The following is a 20645-nucleotide window of genomic DNA, read 5'->3' on the forward strand; positions in this document are numbered from 1 at the left end:
CTTGTTATGTTCATACAAATATTTACACATATTAAGTTTGGTGAAAATTAACGCAGTTGACAGTGAGAGGATGTTTCTTTTGTTGCTGAGTTTATATGCTGAAAACACACCAAAGACACGCGAATCGATCAAGTTAATCCTAAATGCCTTTGTTAACCTATAGAGTGTGGTCGATGAATAGGCAGACTCCACAGTATCGAAATATCCAACAGATGCGCCATTCAGACCAAATAGACAGTAAGAGGATTAGTTAGGCAGTCATATTTTCTTATGATCTCCTATTCCATAGAGAGGCCTGACACACACTAAAATCAGTCAATCGTTTGGGGTAATTTATGGCATTGCTAGTGGTACTACTGTTTCTAGCGGAAGAGACTGTGAGGTGTTTATAGTATGGTCTTGTACAACTGGGCTTATTAGCTAGCATCATTAGCATAGTCAACATCAACCAACACCGCTGTAAAGAGAGTGCAGACCAGGGATGGGGATGGTACAGTCCCTCGGAGCAAGTAATGGAGTAGACAGGTGTAGGACTTATGGGTGTTAGGGAGTGAGAGATGGAGGGAGGGAGTGGGAGAGAGACATGGGATTCATGGGACTCAGGAGCTCAGAGGGATAAGCCCCAAATGTCTTTCTCACTGAAAAGCCGCATCAAAATGCACAAGACCCCGGCATAAGGCATCTTCACCGTCCATCGGTTCATTGGGTCAGGAAAGCAGTTATACAGGGCATTGTAGAGTTTGCAAATGGCTCAGCAAAGTATAAACAAAAAATGTGTCGGTATGAACATTTCTGTGAACACACACAAGGCAGTTGTTGTGGCAAGAGAAACAAAAAATGACAAGAAAAGATTTGTGACAGGTGTGCAGCCTGAAGTAAAGAAATAACTAATCTGACATCCAGGAATAGAAAACCCTGAGTTTCTCTACTGACAGCAAGTGATGTTTAATATGAAGGTGAGCATATTAAAGAGACAGAGATTGCATAACTGTATCTATTCATAAATTCATCTATCGATTCCTGTATCTATTCAATCAATTTGAGTCATGGATACAAATCTACCTAATTTTCGAACGTTGCTACGGGCACAGCCAAATAACACAAGTAATTTGATTCGACTCCGCTTTACTTCCGTACTGCAGCGCGCCGATGGCAAACTTGCTGGAGTAAATTATTTGAAAGAGTCCATTTATAGAGTATAAAATTCAAGTAAACAAGTATAAGTGTATAAGTGTAATATTACATGTATTTCATTCAAGTTAGCTAACGTTACCTTGTAGTAGTTCTGTTGTGATAGATAGAGGACTCATCTTTAGATCTTTGCTATTATAGCATCTGTGACAGCATGGACAGTGCCATTGAGGCTACAACCCTAAGGAATCTCTACACAGTTGACTACTATGACTGATTTAAAATGGTGGAAACATGGTGGAAGCCCTCAATGGCGCAGCCCATGCTAAAATGACCTATTGGCCACTAGAGGCCTCTATCATTCTCTATGGTTGTGTCAGTATTAAGGGCCATCCACCAAGCCAATAACTAAACTATAACTATAATATAAAAACTATAACTATAAAATGATGGTGAGCATCCACACTAGAGGAAAGTGTATTATTGTACAGTCCTACACCTGTCAATCAACTGATCATTGCATCCTACTGCATGCTGCCTATTAATATGTTGGTAACAAGACATCATTTACATTTATGTAATTTAGCAGACGCTCTTATCCAGAGCGACTTACAAATTGGTGCATTCACCTTATGATATCCAGTGGAACAACCACTTTACAATAGTACATCTATATCTTTTTTTTGGGGGGGGGGGGGGGTTAGAAGGATTACTTAATCCTATCCCAGGTATTCCTTAAAGAGGTGGGGTTTCAGGTGTCTCCGGAAGGTGGTGATTGACTCCGCTGTCCTGGCGTCGTGAGGGAGCTTGTTCCACCATTGGGGTGCCAGAGCAGCGAACAGTTTTGACTGGGCTGAGCGGTAACTGTGCTTCCGCAGAGGTAGGGAGGCGAGCAGGCCAGAGGTGGATGAACGCAGTGCCCTTCTTTGGGTGTAGGCACTGATCAGAGCCTGAAGATACGGAGGTGCAGTTCCCCTCACAGCTCCGTAGGCAAGCACCATGGTCTTGTAGCAGATGCGAGCTTCAACTGGAAGCCAGTGGAGTGTGCGGAGGAGCGGGGTGACGTGAGAGAACTTGGGAAGGTTGAACACCAGACGGGCTGCGGCATTCTGGATGAGTTGTAGGGGTTTAATGGCACAGGCAGGGAGCCCCGCCAACAGCGAGTTGCAGTAATCCAGACGGGAGATGACAAGTGCCTGGATTAGGACCTGCGCCGCTTCCTGTGTGAGGCAGGGACGTACTCTGCGAATGTTGTAGAGCATGAACCTACAGGATCGGGTCACCGCCTTGATGTTAGCGGAGAACGACAGGGTGTTGTCCAGGGTCACGCCAAGGCTCTTAGCACTCTGGGAGGATGAAACAATGGAGTTGTCAACCGTGATGGTGAGATCAGGGAACAGGCAGTCCTTCCCCGGGAGGAAGAGCAGCTCCGTCTTGCCGAGGTTCAGCTTGAGGTGGTGATCCGTCATCCACACTGATATGTCTGCCAGACATGCAGAGATGTGATTCGCCACCTGGTTATCAGAAGGGGGAAAGGAGAAGATTAATTGTGTGTCGTCTGCGTAGCAATGGTAGGAGAGACCATGTGAGGATATGACAGAGCCAAGTGACTTGGTGTATAGCGAGAATAGGAGAGGGCCTAGAACTGAGCCCTGGGGGACACCAGTGGTGAGAGCACGTGGTGCGGAGACGGATTCTCGCCACGCCACCTGGTAGGAGCGACATGTCAGGTAGGACGCAATCCAACAGTGAGCCGCGCCGGAGATGGTCGGCGAGGGTGGAGAGGAGGATTTGATGGTTCACAGTATCAAAGGCAGCAGATAGGTCTAGAAGGATGAGAGCAGAGGAGAGAGAGTTAGCTTTAGCAGTGCAGAGAGCCTCCGTGACACAGAGAAGAGCAGTCTCAGTTGAATGACCAGTCTTGAAACCTGACTGATTTTGATCAAGAAGGTCATTCTGAGAGAGATAGCAAGAGAGCTGGCCAAGCACGGCACGCTCAAGAGTTTTGGAGAGGAAAGAAAGAAGGGATACTGGTCTGTAGTTGTTGACATCGGAGGGATCGAGTGTAGGTTTTTTCAGAAGGGGTGCAACTCTCGCTCTCTTGAAGATGGAAGGGACGTAGCCAGCGGTCAAGGATGAGTTGATGAGCGAGGTGAGATAAGGGAGAAGGTCTCCGGAAATGGTCTGGAGAAGAGAGGAGGGGATAGGGTCAAGCGGGCAGGTTGTTGGGTGGCCGGCCATCACAAGTCGCAAGATTTCATCTGGAGAGAGAGGGGAGAAAGAGGTCAAAGCATAGGGTAGGGCAATGTGAGCAGGACCAGCGGTGTCGTTTGACTTAACAAACGAGGATCGGATGTCGTCAACCTTCTTTTCAAAATGGTTGACAAAGTCGTCCGCAGAGAGGGAGGAGGGGTGGGCGGGGGAGGAGGATTCAGGAGGGAGGAGAAGGTGGCAAAGAGCTTCCTAGGGTTAGAGGCAGATGCTTGGAATTTAGAGTGGTAGAAAGTGGCTTTAGCAGCAGAAACAGAGGAAGAAAATGTGGAGAGGAGGGAGTGAAAAGATGCCAGGTCCGCAGGGAGGCTAGTTTTCCTCCATTTCCACTCGGCTGCCCGGAGCCCTGTTCTGTGAGCTCGCAATGAGTCGTCAAGCCACGGAGCAGGAGGGGAGGACCGAGCCGGCCGCGAGGATAGGGGACATAGAAAGTCAAAGGATGCAGAAAGGGAGGAGAGGAGGGTTGAGGAGGCAGAATCAGGAGATTGGTTGGAGAAGGATTGAGCAGAGGGAAGAGATGATAGGATGGAAGAGGAGAGAGTAGCAGGAGAGAGAGCGAAGGTTGCGACGGCGCAATACCATCTGAGTAGGGGCAGAGTGAGTAGGGGCAGAGTGAGTAGTGTTGGAGGAGAGCGAGAGGGAAAAGGATACAAGGTAGTGGTGGGAGACCATTCAGTGATTTCAGGGTGTCATTGTCACAGTGACAACTGCAAATAATACTTAAATGTACATGTAGGCATAATAAAATAAAAAAAATTAACTGATATTTAAATGTTGCAATTCAACAACAAATACTATTTAGCCTGCACATATTTTACAGCATGTCATTGCCTCGTTGCTCACGTGGTTTGCAAGTGATTTCCATTTTTCAAATGGTTGTCAATTCCTTTGGTTCTTCTTTTTCACTGTGCTCTCTGTCTGTCCTGTGCAACTATACTGCTCAAAAAAATAAAGGGAACACTTAAACAACACATCCTAGATCTGAATGAAAGAAATAATCTTATTAAATACTTTTTTCTTTACATAGTTGAATGTGCTGACAACAAAATCACACAAAAATAATCAATGGAAATCCAATTTATCAACCCATGGAGGTCTGGATTTGGAGTCACACTCAAAATTAAAGTGGAAAACCACACTACAGGCTGATCCAACTTTGATGTAATGTCCTTAAAACAAGTCAAAATGAGGCTCAGTAGTGTCTGTGGCCTCCAGGTGCCTGTATGACCTCCCTACAACGCCTGGGTATGCTCCTGATGAGGTGGCGGATGGTCTCCTGAGGGATCTCCTCCCAGACCTGGACTAAAGCATCAGCCAACTCCTGGACAGTCTGTGGTGCAACGTGGCGTTGGTGGATGGAGCGAGACATGATGTCCCAGATGTGCTCAATTGGATTCAGGTCTGGGGAACGGGCGGGCTAGTCCATAGCATCAATGCCTTCCTCTTGCAGGAACTGCTGACACACTCCAGCCACATGAGGTCTAGCATTGTCTTGCATTAGGAGGAACCCAGGGCCAACCGCACCAGCATATGGTCTCACAAGGGGTCTGAGGATCTCATCTCGGTACCTCATGCTGGAGGATGTTGCAGGCAGCAGAACGTTCTCCACGGCGTCTCCAGACTCTGTCACGTCTGTCACGTACTCAGTGTGAACCTGCTTTCATCTGTGAAGAGCACAGGGCGCCAGTGGCGAATTTGCCAATCTTGGTGTTCTCTGGCAAATGCCAAACGTCCTGCACGGTGTTGGGCTGTAAGCACAACCCCCACCTGTGGACGTCAGGCCCTCATACCACCCTCATGGAGTCTGTTTCTGACCGTTTGAGCAGACACATGCACATTTGTGGCCTGCTGGAGGTCATTTTGCAGGGCTCTGGCAGTGCTTCTCCTGCTCCTCCTTGCACAAAGGCGGAGGTAGCGGTCCTGCTGCTGGGTTGTTGCCCTCCTACGGCCTCCTCCACGTCTCCTGATGTACTGGCCTGTCTCCTGGTAGCGCCTCCATGCTCTGGACACTACGCTGACAGACACAGCAAACCTTCTTGCCACAGCTCGCATTGATGTGCCATCCTGGATGAGCTGCACTACCTGAGCCACTTGTGTGGGTTGTAGACTCATGCTACCACTAGAGTGAAAGCACCGCCAGCATTCAAAAGTGACCAAAACATCAGCCAGGAAGCATAGGAACTGAGAAGTGGTCTGTGGTCCCCACCTGCAGAACCACTCCTTTATTGGGGGTGTCTTGCTAATTGCCTATAATTTCCACCTGTTGTCTATTCCATTTGCACAACAGCATGTGAAATTTATTGTCAATCAGTGTTGCTTCCTAAGTGGACAGTTTGATTTCACAGAAGTGTGATTGACTTGGAGTTACATTGTGTTGTTTAAGTGTTCCCTTTATTTTTTGAGCAGTGTATTTGCAATGCATCAGTGCAACAATGTTATCATAATCGGCCAAAAGTTATCACACCAACTTTCCCAGATAACTTTCAACTTTCCCAGACAGATAATATGGCCTGTGCTGTAGGCCTGTTTTAAGCCTGCTTCTTTCCCCAGGGCTATTAGGCCTAGTATATAAATATTATCAAAATAAATGTCCTATAGCACACTTTCACAGCCTAAAGCTTTACCTGGGATTTCAAGAGAAGAGGAATGGCCTAATGCTGAGAGACTTGCGCAGCCTTTAGCCTATTGTGCACGGGAACTGCTGGAAGAGAGAGGCTAATGATGTTTAGCCAACGTAAGAAGCTAAATATTAGCTAGATATTAGGCCATTCATTAGCTAAATATTAGGGCTATACAGAGGTGTAAAGTAGCCAAGAATAATACTTTGAAGTACTACTTAAATCTGTACTTTACTATTTAAATTTTTACAACTTTTACTTTTACTCCACTACATTCCTAAAGAAAATATGTATTTTTTACTCCCATACCTTTTCACTGACACCCGAAAGTATTCTTTACATTTCGATTCACGCATCTATCAATATAACGCGTTGTCATCCTTGGACTCACTAAACACAAGTGAGTGTGCCCCTTGCTGTGTGTAAAAAAAGAACATCTTGCTGTCTGGTTTGCGTAATATAAGGAATTTGATGTGTAGAATTTACTTTTACTTTTTACTTTTACTCAAGTATGACAATTGAGTACCTTTTCCACCACTGTACTTAAGTACATTTAAAACCAGATACTTTTAGACTTTTACGCAAGTAGTATTTTACTGGGTGACTTTCACTTTTACTTGAGTCATTTTATATTAAGGTATCTTTACTTTTACTCAAGTATAACAACTGAGTACTTTTTCCACCACTGGGGCTATAGACTAAATATTTACCTGTCAAAGTTCAAGAAAACAAAGTTAACAGATGATGAAATGGCAGATCTTTGCTTTACTCTAGACTGCGCTCTAGATCCAGTCAATTCACACAGCTTAAGAAAAAAAGTTATCAGATAAGGAAATCATAGGTAGGCCTAGTCTACGTTATGTGCACTCCTAAAGCTGCGATGAGACCCCGGGCATGCAGCTTGAAAAGCTACCCTATTGATTATGTTTTTTAGGGGCAATAAATGTATCCTACCTAAGCTACAACAGCACAATGTAATGTTAATATTGTTTTCAAGAGTACTAAACTGTAGTCTAGGTTGTCAACTGCAGTAAATAGTCTATAGCTCAAAACGCCTGGCATTTTGAATATTGTGGAAGGACCAACAGAGGGCAGGCTGCACCCACAGACAGTAGCCCAGCCCGGCATGTGAGTCAAGGTGATCAGAGGCAATTAAGCACAGCTGACGGTACTAATGAGCTATTCTCTTCCCCCTACAAGAGTGAGGAGGGAACCGGCAGAGAGGGGAGAAAGAAAAGAGTGTTTGCTTCTACAAAGGAGAGGACGTACCTTTCGGAAGGGATAAGAAGGGGGACACACCGCCTCTAGTGAATGTTCACCACGGATCCGGACAACCACCTGAAGGGAGCTCTCCACGGATGGATCGTGAAGGTGGTGACACACCCGTGATTTATGTTATAGTTTAACCTCTCTGGTATCAGTGGGACGGTAGCGCGCCACCTCAACAACAGCCAGTGAAATTGCAGGGTGCCAAATTCAAAACAGAAATCCCATAATTAAAATTCCTCAAACATACAAGTATTATACACCATTTTAAAAATAAACTTCTTGTTAATCCAACCACAGTGTCAGATTTCAAAAAGGCTTTACGGCGAAAGCACACCATGCGATTATGTTAGGTCAGCTCCTCGTCACAGAAAACCATACAGCCATTTTCCAGCCAAGGAGAGGGCTCACAAAAGTCAGAAATAGCAATTAAATTAATCACTAACCTTTGATCTTCATCAGATGGCACTCACAGGACTTCATGTTACACAATAAATGTTTGTTTTGTTCGATAATGTCCCTCTTTATGTCCAAAAACCTCCGTTTTGTTGGTGCGTTTAGTTCAGTAATCCGAAGGCACTAAGGGCACTCTCAACATCCAGACAAAGTCAAAAAAGTACAATAAAAGTTTGTAGAAACATGTCAAACGATGTTTAAAATCAATCCTCAGGTTGTTTTTGACATAAATAATCAATAATATTTCAACCGGACAAAAGCTTCGTCAATAGAAAAGGAGAAACAAGAAAGGCGCGCTCCCGATCAAACGCTGGCTTCATGTCTGGAAATGTCCACTGTCCACTCATTGAAAGTGCTGTATCTCCCTCATTTTTCAGAGTAAAAGCCTGAAACAGTGCCTAAAGACTGGCCACATGTAGAAGAAGCCATAGAGATCGTGAACTGGGTCCGAAGTCTTTGTATGGTGGATAGGCTTTCAATGGAAAAACAGCCTTTCAAAATAATAGTACTTCCTGGATGGATTTTCATCAGGTTTTCACCTGCCATATCAGTTCTGTTATACTCACAGACATTATTTTAACAGTTTTGCAAACTTTAGAGTGTTTTCTATCCAAATCTACCACTTATATACATATATCCTAGCTTCTGGGCCTGAGTAGCAGGCAGTTTAACTTGGGCACGCGTTTTTATCCAAAATTCCGAATGCTGCCCCCTACCCTAGTGAAGTTAAAGATACTCACCTTGTGTTCCTTGTTCTTGTGTAGATTTGTTTTCCTTGGGATATCATCCTTGATTGTTTGAACTTTGTTCAATTAAGAAAACTTGCTCCTGACTCATTTATTCCACTTTAGAGCAACCTCCAAGTACTTGGTCTGCTCACAATACATTAATTTTGAAATAACTGCATCTAGCCTGCCTGATTGGGAAACCATTTGGATTAGTTATGGGGGGGTTTTCTCTGCAATTTAGCCTACAAGGTCAAGGCATACTAGTAGACCAGTAATATGGTGTATTTTGCAGTGGCGTGTCTTTATGGATGCCAAGGGACGCTAGGCTTCCCCCAAAAATTGACCATGGGGGAAAAAAATAAATACATCATTTATCTTTCGTCTCTGTTTCGTAATTGTCCTTCAATTTGCAAGAGGGTGAATATATCTCAACTGAGAAAGCATTGAAGCAAGCGAACCAGCACCCCTCTATGTGTACGCCTCGATTTGGTCTTATGTACATTACACTGCCGTTCAAAAGTTTGGGGTCACTTAGAAATGTACTTGTTTTTAAAAGAAAAGCACATTTTTATCATAAAAATAATTTCAAATTGGTCAGAAATGCAGTGTAGACATTTAATGTTGTAAATGACTATTGTAGCTGCAAACGGCTTATTTCTTTATGGAATATCTACAGAGGCCCATTATCAGCAATCATCACTCCTGTGTTCCAATGGCACGTTGTGTTAGCTAATCCAGTTTATCATTTTAAAAGGCTAATTGATCATTAGAAAACCCTTTTGCAATTGTTAGCACAGCTGAAAACTGTTTTGATTAAAGAAGCAATAAAACTGTCCTTTAGACTAGTTGAGTATCTGGAGCATCAGCATTTGTGGGTTCGATTACAGGCTCAAATGGCCAGAATTAAGGGCTTTCTTCTGAAACTCGTCAGTCTATTCTGAGAAATTAAGGCTATTCCATGCAAGAAACTGAAGATCTCATACAACGCGGTGTCCTACCTTCACAGAACAGTGCAAACTGTCTCTAACCAGAATAGAAAAAGGAGTGGAGGCCCCGGTGCACAACTGAGCAAGAGGACAAGCACATTGTCTAGTTTGAGAAAGACGCCTCACAACAGCGATGAGGCGACTCCGGGATGCTGGCCTTCTAGGCAGAGGTCCTCTGTCCAGTGTCTGTGTTTTTCCCAACTTAATATTTTCTTTGTATTGGCCAGTCTGAGATATGGCTTTCTTTGCAACTCTGCCTAGAAGGCCAGCATCTGGAGTCGCTTCTTCACTGTTGACGTTGAGCTTGGTGTTTTGTGGGTACTATTTAATGAAGCTGCCAGTTGAGGACTTGTGAGAGGCGTCTGTTTCTCAAACTAGACACTTTAATGTACTTGTCCTCTTGCTCAGTTGTGCTTCGAGGCCTCCCACTCCTAATCGAACCCACAAATGCTGATACTCCAGATACTCAACTAGTCTAAAGGCCAGTTTTATTGCTTCTTTAATCAGGACAACAGTTTTCAGTTGTGCTAACATAATTGCAAAAGGGTTTCCTAATGATCAATTAAAATAGTAATTTACAACATTAACAATGTCTACACTGTATTTCTGATCTATTTTAATGGACAAAAAATGTGTTTTTCTTTAAAAAACAAGGACATTTCTAAGTGACCCCAAACTTTTGAACGGTAGTGTAGCAAATAATGAAATTGTGTTTTTTGTTAGATAAAAGTAGAGACTCAGAGCTACGAAATGGTACATCATACACTGCAGTTGAAGAACAATGAGAGTCATTCTGCTTTGAAAGTTCCTTGAATGTTTTGGTACATCTACTGGAGAGCTCTTTGTCTACACCTATTCAGCATCATTCACAACCTTTTAAGCCTTAGGCCGACCCGCTCTCTTTAAGGATTCACATGTGAGACCATGTGCTAAACAGAGTAAGGTACAGTAGTATAGTAAACCACCAAAGAATTCAAGACTAAAAGTCGTTTAAGTAGTGGCCTACTATAAGGAAAAACACCAGGTAAAAATGTTATCTAGTCCTTGGCCTATATCCTAATCTGACTTTGAAAGTGTCCAGATAAAAATATTGCATAAATATTTTATAATTATCAGATGGGTCATGTGAAATAAATGCTATAACAAATTTCTGAGAAAACATATAGAAACATATCTGAAAATGGACCTAGACTCTTACCCGTAAAGATGGATGAACGCTTCATGTATCTTTTACGTTTGTTTTGTAACTAGCTACGTTGTTGTGTCAGTCACTCCGGTTCACACTGACCGTGTGCAGAAAGTAGCCCATCACAACTTTTTCCCACTGATCTTTGTCGATAGCGCCTGATAAATTCTGGGCAGCAATGATGTAGAAAGCAGTAGCAACACTTTTGCAGTTCTCCTTGGCTAACGTTAGAGCTCTTTGAAAAAAGCTGCGGTACCAAGGATTATCTACACATACTGAGCACCTCTGATTCAGAAGGGCTGGGTTAAATGCGGAAGAAACATTTCAGTTGAAGGCATTCAGTTGAACAACTGATTAGGTATCCCCCTTTCCCCTTTCATGTCACAGACAGAAGCGTGCGACATGGCAGGCCAATCCAAACCCAGCCCATCCATTATCTCAGCTAATCATAACTAGCAGGAAGTTTCCTGTCTTTTCCATGGCTAAACTTACTAGGCTCGTAATTTAACAATTCATTTGTATTTACAGATGGCTTCACGTTTGTTAATAAGGCACATTAAATTTGGGTTAAAAATAAATTAAATTAAAAACGTTAAAATGCCTCTCCTGTGAAGTAGTGATGTGCGACATAGGCCTAGTTTCTTCAAACGGGTCATCTATCTGATGCTGTCTGGTCATAAAGGGGAGGACATTGTTGCCGCCCGTAGCATTGAATTCAAGGGAAGCCAGCGAGCATTTGGGGTCCCTTGATTTAAAAATAAAATAAAATAATAGTCTAGTGTTGAGCTAAACTGAGTGAGCACAACTGTGAATGGTCCTGACACACTAAAAAAAGTGTCAAGGGACGCCAGTTTGGATTTGGCTTCACTGCTCTCACATCGCATCAAGAAAATTACGCTATTGACAGAAACAACTTGAATTGCTGCATCTCATTGTGTTTTTTTTATTCCGGGGGATGGCTAGCTAAAGTTGGCCCTTCTGTAAATTAACCATGGATGAAGATGGGGATTTGGACTTGTGGCTTTACTTAATTCTCCGTACTGGCCAATGATTATGACACCGATTCTGTTCCAACTATAAATTCATACATTGTTCCCCTGGACTGAGGGGATGTAAGTTCAATTTGTAGCTAGATGTAGAAGGCTAATGTTAACTAGCTAACGTTGCCCATGAAAGGAAGCTAGGCTAGCGGGCATGCATTTTAGCCAGATAGCCTAGGAAAACAAAAAATAAAAGTGTGTACTGTATGACAGGGTCATAGACCATTTCGTCAACATGAAACAGAGGAGGATGACATTGGCAATTCTCTATGAGTAGGGTGAGTCAACATGTTTTTTATACTTGCACGAATGTGCACGCACATACACACATCAGATGGCGCCGAAGAACATGGCTGACATTTTACATTCTCCAAACCAATTGTGCAATTTTGTTCATTTTTTACCATTTTGTGTAACTTATTTTTGTACTTATTGTGTACATAATGTTTCTGCTACCGTCTCTTATGACCGAAAATAACTTCTGGACATCAGAACAGCGATTACTCACCGCGGACTGGAAGAAACCTTTTCCTTTAACGAGTCCGACGAGAAGGATAAACTGCTTTCACTGGAACAGGCCCAGATCCCCGCCTTTTGTGTGAAGAAAAGACGCAGGAAAAGGGGCCGCAGACCCGGCAGCTTTCTGAGAATCCGTAGGCGAGCGAGTAAACTCCCACTGCCATCCGTTCTTCTTGCTAACGTGCAATCATTGGAAAATACAATTGATGACCTACGATTAAGATTATCCTACCAACGGGACATTAGAAACTGTAACATCTTACGTTTCACCGAGACGTTCCTGAATAACGATAAGGACAATATAGAGCTAGGGGGATTTTTCATGCACCGGCAGAACAGAGATGTTACCTCTGATAAGAGAAAGGGGGGGGGGTGTGTGTCTATTTGTCAATAACAGCTGGTGCGCGATGTCTAACATTAAAGAAGTCTCAAGGTATTGCTCGCCTGAGGTAGAGTACCTTATGATAAGTTGTAGACCACACTATCTACCAAGAGTTCTCATCTATATTATTCGTAGCCGTCTATTTACCACCACAGAATAAAGCTGGCACCAAGACCGCTCTCAACCAACTCTATAGGCCATAAGCAAAAAAGAAAATGCTCACCCAGAAGCGTCACTCCTAGTGGCCAGGGACTTTAATGCAGGCAAATTTAAATCAGTTTTACCAAATTTTTACCAGCATGTCACATGTGCAACCAGAGGAAACAAATCATAGACTACCTTTACTCCACACACAGAGATGCATACAAAGCTCTCCCCCGCCCTCCATTTGGCAAATCTGACCATAATTCTATCCTCCTGATTCCTGCTTACCTGCAAAAACTAAAGCAGGAAGTACCAGTGACTCGCTCAATACGGAAGTGGTCAGATGACGCGGATGCTACACTACAGGACTGTTTTGCTAGCACAGATATATGTTCTGGGATTCATCCAATGGCATTGAGGAGTACACCACCTCAGTCATCGGCTTCATCAATAAGTGCATTGATAACCTCATCCCCACAGTGACTGTACGTACATATCCCAGCCAGAAGCCATGGATTACAGGCAACATCCGCATCAAGCTAAAGGCTAGAGCTGCCGCTTTCAAGGAGCGGGAGACTAATCTGGACGCTTATAATAAATCCCGCTATGCACTCAGACGAACCATCAAACAAGCAAAGCGTCAATACAGGATTAAGATTGAATCCTACTACATCGGCTCTGATGCCCGTCGGATGTGGCAGGGCTTGAAAACTATTACTGACTACAAAGGGAAACCCAGACGCGACCTGCCCAGTGAGGTGAGCCTACCAGACAAGCTAAATGCCTTTTATGCTCGCTTCGAGGCAAGCAACACTGAAGCATGCACGACAACACCAGCTGTTCTGGATGACTGTGTGATAACACTCTCGGTAGCCTATGTGAACAAAACCTTTAAACAGGTCAACATTCACAAAGCCGCTGGCCCAGACGGATTACCAGGACATGTACTCAAAGCATGCATGGACCAACTGTCAAGTGTCTTCACCGACATTTTCAAACTCCTCCTGACCGAGTCTGTAATACATACATGTTTCAAGCAGACCACTATAGTCCCTGTGCCCAAGGAAGCGAAGGTAACCTGCCTAAATGATTACCGCCCGTGGCACTCACGTCAGTAGCCATGAAGTGCTTTGAAAGGCTAGTCATGGCTCACATCAACAGCATCCTCCCGGACACCCTAGACCCACTCCAATTTGCATACCACCCCAACAGATCCACAGATGATGCAATCTCAATCGCACTCCACACAGCCCTTTCTCACCTGGACAAAAGGAACACCAATGTGAGAATGCTGTTCACTGACTACAGCTCAGCGTTACACCATAGTGCCCACGAAGCTCATCACTAAGTTAAGAACTCTGGGACTAAACACCTCCCTCTGCAACAGGATCCTGGACTTCCTGACGGGCCGCCCCCAGGTGGTAAGAGTAGGCAACAACATGTCTGCCACGCTGATCCTTAACAGGGGTGTGTACTTAGTCCCCTCCTGTACTCCCTCTTCCTCAATGTGAGCAAGACAAAGGAGCTGATCGTGGACTACAGGAAAAGGCAGGCCGAACAGGCCCCCACTAACATCGGGGCTGTATTGGAGCGGGTCGAGAGTTTCAAGTTCCTTGGTGTCCACATCACCAACCAACTACCATGGTCCAAACATACCAAGACAGTCGTGAAGAGGGCACGACAAAACCTTTTCCCCCCCCTCAGGAGAATGAAAAGATTTGGCATGGATCCCCAGATCCTCAAACGGTTCTACAGCTGCACCATTGAGAGCATCCTGACCGGTTGCATCACCGCCTGGTATGGCAACTGCTCGGCATCTGACCGTAAGGCACTACAGAGGGTAGTGCGAATGGCCCAGTACATCACTGGGGCCAAGCTTCCTGTCATCCAGGACCTATATAATAGGTGGTGTCAGAAGAAAGCCCATAAAATTGTCAGAGACTCCAGTCACCCAAGTTATAGACTGTTTTTTCTGCTATCGCACGGCAAGCGGTATCGGAGCGCCAAGTCTAGGACCAAAAGGCTCCTCAACAGCTTCTACCCCCAAGCCATAAGACTGCTGACCGTCTCCGGACAATTTACATTGACCCCCCCCCCTCCTCCCTGTTTATTATCTATGCATTGTCACTTCACCCCTACTTACATGTACAAATTTCCTCAACTAACCTGTACCCCGCACACTGACTCGGTACCGGTGTCCCCTGTATATAGCCTCATAATTGTTATTCTTATTGTGTTAATTTTTATTATTATTTTTTACTTTAGTCTACTTGGTAAATATTTTCTTAACTATTCTTGAACTGCACTGTTGGTTGAGGGCTTGTAAGTAAGCATTTCACGGTAATGTCTACACTTGTATTAGGCGCATGTGACAAAGTTTGATTTGATTTAACACACACACACACACACACACAGACACAGACACAGACACAGACACAGACACAGACACAGACAGACACAGAGAAATCAGAACCATGCACAGCCACATCATATTTAGCTTACATTAATTGGACTAAATTGTTTTTTGTATGTTTTAGTTGTCCCGGTATTAGACTAAGCATAGGTGATTTGATCATGTTGAAGTTGAAATGACAGCTCCTGTTTTATTTGCGACTTGCGGTAACTCATTGTGGTTCTAAATCAATGGTTGTTTAGTGGTCCGAAAATGTCATAAACATTAACTTGCTTAACAATGCTGCAGGTCATGTAACTGTTTGTTACATGCAATATGCTTTGTGGACAGAGGTTTATCTCCGGTTTTGTGATGAAACGAAGGTGTGGTTGAATTTATTCTGCCACTGTGTCTTCTTATTGTCTCGGCCTTGGGCCTATATGTCATGATCGCAAGACATATGAACTAACAGGTTATAGAGCAAACAACTCCAGAGTGGCGCAGCGGTCTAAGGCACTGCATCTCAGTGCTAGTGGCATCACTACAGACCCTGGTTTGATTCCAGGCTGTATCAAAACCAGCCGTCATTGGGAGTCCCATAGGGCGGTGGACCAGCGTCATCCGGGTTAGAGTTTGGCCGGGGTAGGCCGTCATTGTAAATAAGAATTTGTTCTTAACTGACTTGCCTAGTTAAATAAAAGTGAAATATATATATATATATATATTTAAATCACAACACATAGGTTGCAATATGGATATTTTTTCTAGCATGGCTTCCCCAGTGATTTTACCCACGCACCACTACTGCTATTTTGACAGGATGTAGCAGCTAACAGAATGATGCTATTGCAGGGATTTCAAGTGGCGCGCATATGAGTTATGATAATGCACAAGCACAGAGGAAGTTGTCTCCATATTTTCCTCATTTGGCTTCCGCGTTTTGAAAGCATGCAGAAATGAGGTGGATACGGCAGGAAACCTCAACAGTAAAAAGATGGAACTTTATCCCTGAAATCACATTTTTCCATCCAGTAGCTAAAGCAATGTCTACATTAAAATGCATTTTCAAAGTAGGATGTATTCGGCTTTGATGTTAAACAACATCACCTTCCTCTCCTAAATCAATCTGTTGATAATCGATCTAAGCACATCCTTCGAATACATTTAATATCATAACATTCAAATTCCTAAGGTTTCATTTAAGTGTTATGTACTTGAATGACCACAATAATGTATGTTGATTAACATTGGTTGATAGAAGAACATTCTTGATTGACGGATAGATCAAACAACCTGGTGGTCATATGATATCCCACAATGAATGAGCTGTTGACCAATCAGGATGCCAGAACAGTATCAACAGAGAGCTTCTGAACAGCCTCTAACAGGAGTCTCTTATGCCCTGTGCAGTCTGGCTTCTGAACAACCTCTAACAGTAGTCTCCTATGGCCCGTGCAGTCTGGCTTCTGAACAGCCTCTAACAGGAGTCTCCTATGCCCCGTGCAGTCTGGCTTCTGAACAGCCTCTAACAGGAGTCTCCTATGCCCCGTGCAGTCTGGCTTCTGAACAGCCTCTAACAGGAGTCTCCTATGCCCCGTGCAGTCTGGCTTCTGAACAGCCTCTAACAGGAGTCTCCTATGCCCCGTGCAGTCTGGCTTCTGAACAGCCTCTAACAGCAGTCCCCTATGCCCCGCGCAGTCTGGCAGACCAAATAGTGGCCTTTACAACTCAGTAGCCCATAGTCAATATGTCTGGAGGCTGTCATAGATCAGTTTGTGTACAGTATGTCCTGTAACTGTGTTAATTAGCATGAACTTTCAAACTTTTCTTGATGTGAGAACATTTATAGAAAGGCGGCGGCACATTAAAATTCATTTAACCTGTTAATAGACTAACCACTAACCATCACCATTTGTGTGATACATTGCTGTCAACATTTCATTTTAATCGTTTTAGTTGGCTTCGAAGAAGAGGGTTTCCATTTGTTTCCAAGGCAACCTAGCCAACCTAGACAACTTAGCCAACAAAATAACCTGTAATTACTACTGTACCCTTTAGAGGAGAAACACAGTGGTTTCCAGTGGGGAGTCTGTCTGTATATAAGGAGATGGGCATCTCTTTCTAACTGCATGTTGTTAACAGCTGATACACAGCCACCTCTTGAGTGTTCTATTAACTTTTTAAGGTATAGGGGGCAGTATTTTCATTTTCGGATGAAAAGCGTTCCCAGCGTAAACTGCCTAATACTCGGGCCCAGAGTCAAATATTTGCATATTATTAGTAGATTTGTAAACACTCTGAAGTTTCTAAAACTGTTTGAATGATGTCTGTGAGTATAACAGAACTCATATGGCAGGCAAAAACCTGAGAAAATTACAACCAGGAAGTGGGAAATCTGAGAATTGTAGTTCTTCTTTTGAATCCCTATCGAAACTACAGTGTCTGTGGGGTCACGTTGCACTTCCTAAGGCTTCCATTGGCTGTCAACAGCCTTTAGAAACGTGTTTCATCCTTCTCCTGTTACTGGGCAGAAAATAGGAGCTCAGTCAATGAGTGGACTGCCTGGGACCAGTGAGTTGTTTACTGCGCAGGCACATTTGGCGCGCCACTCCTTCTTTTTCCTCTGTAATGAATACGCTATTGTCCGGTTGGAATATTAGACGTATTATGTTAAAAAAGACCCTAAGGATTGATTGTAAACAACGTTTGACATGTTTCTACGAACGGTAATGGAACTATTTGACTTTTCGTTTCTGGATTTACGTTCGCGCGTTATGCCTTTGGATAGTGATCTGAACGCACAAACAAAATGGAGGTATTTGGACATAAATATGGAGTATTTCGAACAAAAATAACATTTCTTGTGGAAGTAGGAGTCCTGGGAGTGCATTCTGACGAAGATCAGCAAAGGTAAGACAATATTTATAATATTGAGTTTTGAGTTTAATTCTGAGTTTAGTTGACCCCAGAACTTGGCGGGTATCTGTATAGCTTGCGTTGATGGCTGAGCTATGTACTCAGAATATTGAAAAATGTGCTTTCTCCGTAAAGCTATTTTAAAATCTGACACAGCGGTTCCATTAAGGAGAAGTATATCTATAATTCTTTCAATAACTGTTGTAAATTCTATCAACGTTTATGATGAGTATTTTTGTAAATTGACGTGCTCATTCACCGTTGGTTTTGGTGAGAATACATTTTCTGAACATCACGTGCCAATGTAAAATGGGGTTTTTGGATATAAATATGAACTTTATCGAGCAAAACATACATGTATTGTGTAACATGAAGTCCTATGAGTGCCATCTGATGAAGATCATCAAAGGTTAGTGAATATTTTAGCTGTATTTTTGTTTTTTTGTGATGCATGTCCTTGCTTGGAAAATGGCTGTGTGGTTTTTCTTGTGAAGTTTATGTCCTAACATAATCTAATTTTATGCTTTCGCCGTAAAGCCTTTTTGAAATCGGACAATGTGGTAAGATTAACAAGAAGTTTATCTTTAAAATGGTGTAAAATAGTTGATTGTTTGAGGAAATGAAATTATGAGATTTTTGCTGTTTTGTATTTCGCGCCATGCTATTTCACTGGCTGTTGAATAGTGTGTCCTGCAGGTGGACGCTAGCGTCCCACGTAGCCCATAGAAGTTAAAGTCCCTTTCATGTCAATGTGCCACATAGCTGATAATAGCAGGTTATACAGTATATGTCTATTTTATCCACATTCTCTGTAACGTAGGCAACAGCTAGAGTACTCTACATGTTGTCCACGTAACATCTCCCTTTGGTCCACACAAAAATTGATAGAGGAGGAGAGGGGTACGTTTATAAATTAAATCTATCGTCTTTGAAAAGGTGCAATGAGTGATGGAAAAGTATGTGGAATCATTACAACCAGATTATTGCTATCAATTGAAGCAAAGCTGAAAAGCTACTGAATATAGGATCTTCTACATTCGAAAAGAAAATAACCTTCTATCCCTTTTCAAATACATTTTGAATCTACAATGTCTTACAGACATAGACAGTGCTTGACTTGGACTGAAATAGGTGCCGGTACTCATTTTGGGTGCCGATACTGTTTATATCTAGGTGCAGGAGCTCCAGAATACTTTTGAGCTAATATTCTCTTCTATAGGAGGAAGAGGAGCTTAAACAGTATTCAGCTCTGGTGAGCTCCTGCCCAAGTCAAGCACTGGATGTAGGATCTTAATTTGAGCCAGTCTCTTAGCAGGAAAATTTTAATTATTATGTGGATTATAATGAATGGACATTTTTGTAGCGGTTGATACATTTTTCATAAGGGAAAATCAAGTGGAAAATGTCAAACTTTCGAAGCCTTTTTATACCTCAAATACACTACAAGTTTAAAATGGAAAGGTGTCCTGCAACAGGGTGATCAAATTAAGATCCTACATCGGTACACAATGGACAACCTTGATGAATCACAATTGATTGCAAACATAATCGAATCAGAATTGCTCTCCTTGAGGTGAAGAATGGTTAGGCTATGTCTCTAATCTAATCTATTGATGAGTCTACTTCCCTGTACTTTATTGACACTTACCTATGATGCAGATGTAGAAAGCAGCCACAATGTCGGCCTCCTTGGACAGCTTGGAGGCGAAAGGGTCGCCCGCCAGGAGGTAATGGGGGACATAATCGGGGCGAGCTGAGGTGTAATTTCCTATCAGAGCCATGATTAGGAGTGTCAGCCGCTTCCTGGGGAGCCAAAACAAAAAAGAAAAAGCAGTAACACACCTGATTACTAGCTCACATTCTATCACTGCATTCGTAAAACTCAATCATGTCTTGAATTATCAGTCTGTACCTCCATGATGTTCAGTGCTGTATATTGCCTCTAATGGAAGACAGCGATAAGAGAGAGAATTTAATCAAACACTTGGCCATGAAGAATAAATCCCAGATTAGTCACCATGGGGTTCAGTCTAGTTTCCTGCTTACTGTCCTTGGCTATCTCTCCCTCCACACACTGCACCATCTCACCTAGGGTGACCACATGTCCCGCATTTGATCAACAAATTCAAACAACAACAAAAAAGGTTGATTTGTTCCATATTTCAGTCTGACATTCCAGCAAAGAGGAAGAGGCGAAACCTGTCCAAAATAAGCCCAATGCATTTTTACTGGCTTATTTTGGACCTAAGCTGGTCGACTGCCTTCCCGCCTTTGGGATAACAACTCCCATTGTTAGGGCGGAAACATGAGCAACTTGTCATCTTGTCTCTTTTTGCAGTCATGTTGCGCTTTTGACAAGATATACAGTATATAAAAAGGATGTGGTACTGGAGATGTTAAACACTTATCCAATCGTTGTTGAGATCTGATATTCAGCGCAGCACAAGGTGAGACGTAGGTCAATGTCATTTCGTCAACCAATCACTGTCAAATCCTTTCGGTTTAAATTCCAGCTAAACTTGGAGAGAGGACAGTTAGGGGGGGGGGGGGCGATGACTGGAAATCACTACTAGATTTATCGTGAGAAGAAGCACATAACTTTACAGAGAG

General features: G+C 43.2%; 1 protein-coding gene across 1 annotated transcript in view; it reads right to left on the minus strand.

Annotated features, from left to right (window-relative positions):
• Positions 1-19827, minus strand: part of LOC106607919 (opsin-5-like) — a 43217-nt gene extending 23390 nt beyond the window's left edge. The window contains exon 1 of the mRNA XM_082976927.1: positions 19684-19827. Within this exon, the coding sequence (XP_082833053.1) occupies positions 19684-19816 (133 nt within the window). The 5' untranslated portion in view covers positions 19817-19827. The remainder of the gene's footprint in view (positions 1-19683) is intronic.
• Positions 19828-20645: the final 818 nt, after the last annotated feature.

Source organism: Salmo salar, chromosome 06 (assembly GCF_965601325.2).
Source record: "Salmo salar chromosome 06, fSalSal1, whole genome shotgun sequence".
In the NCBI taxonomy this organism is placed as follows: Eukaryota; Metazoa; Chordata; class Actinopteri; order Salmoniformes; family Salmonidae; genus Salmo; species Salmo salar.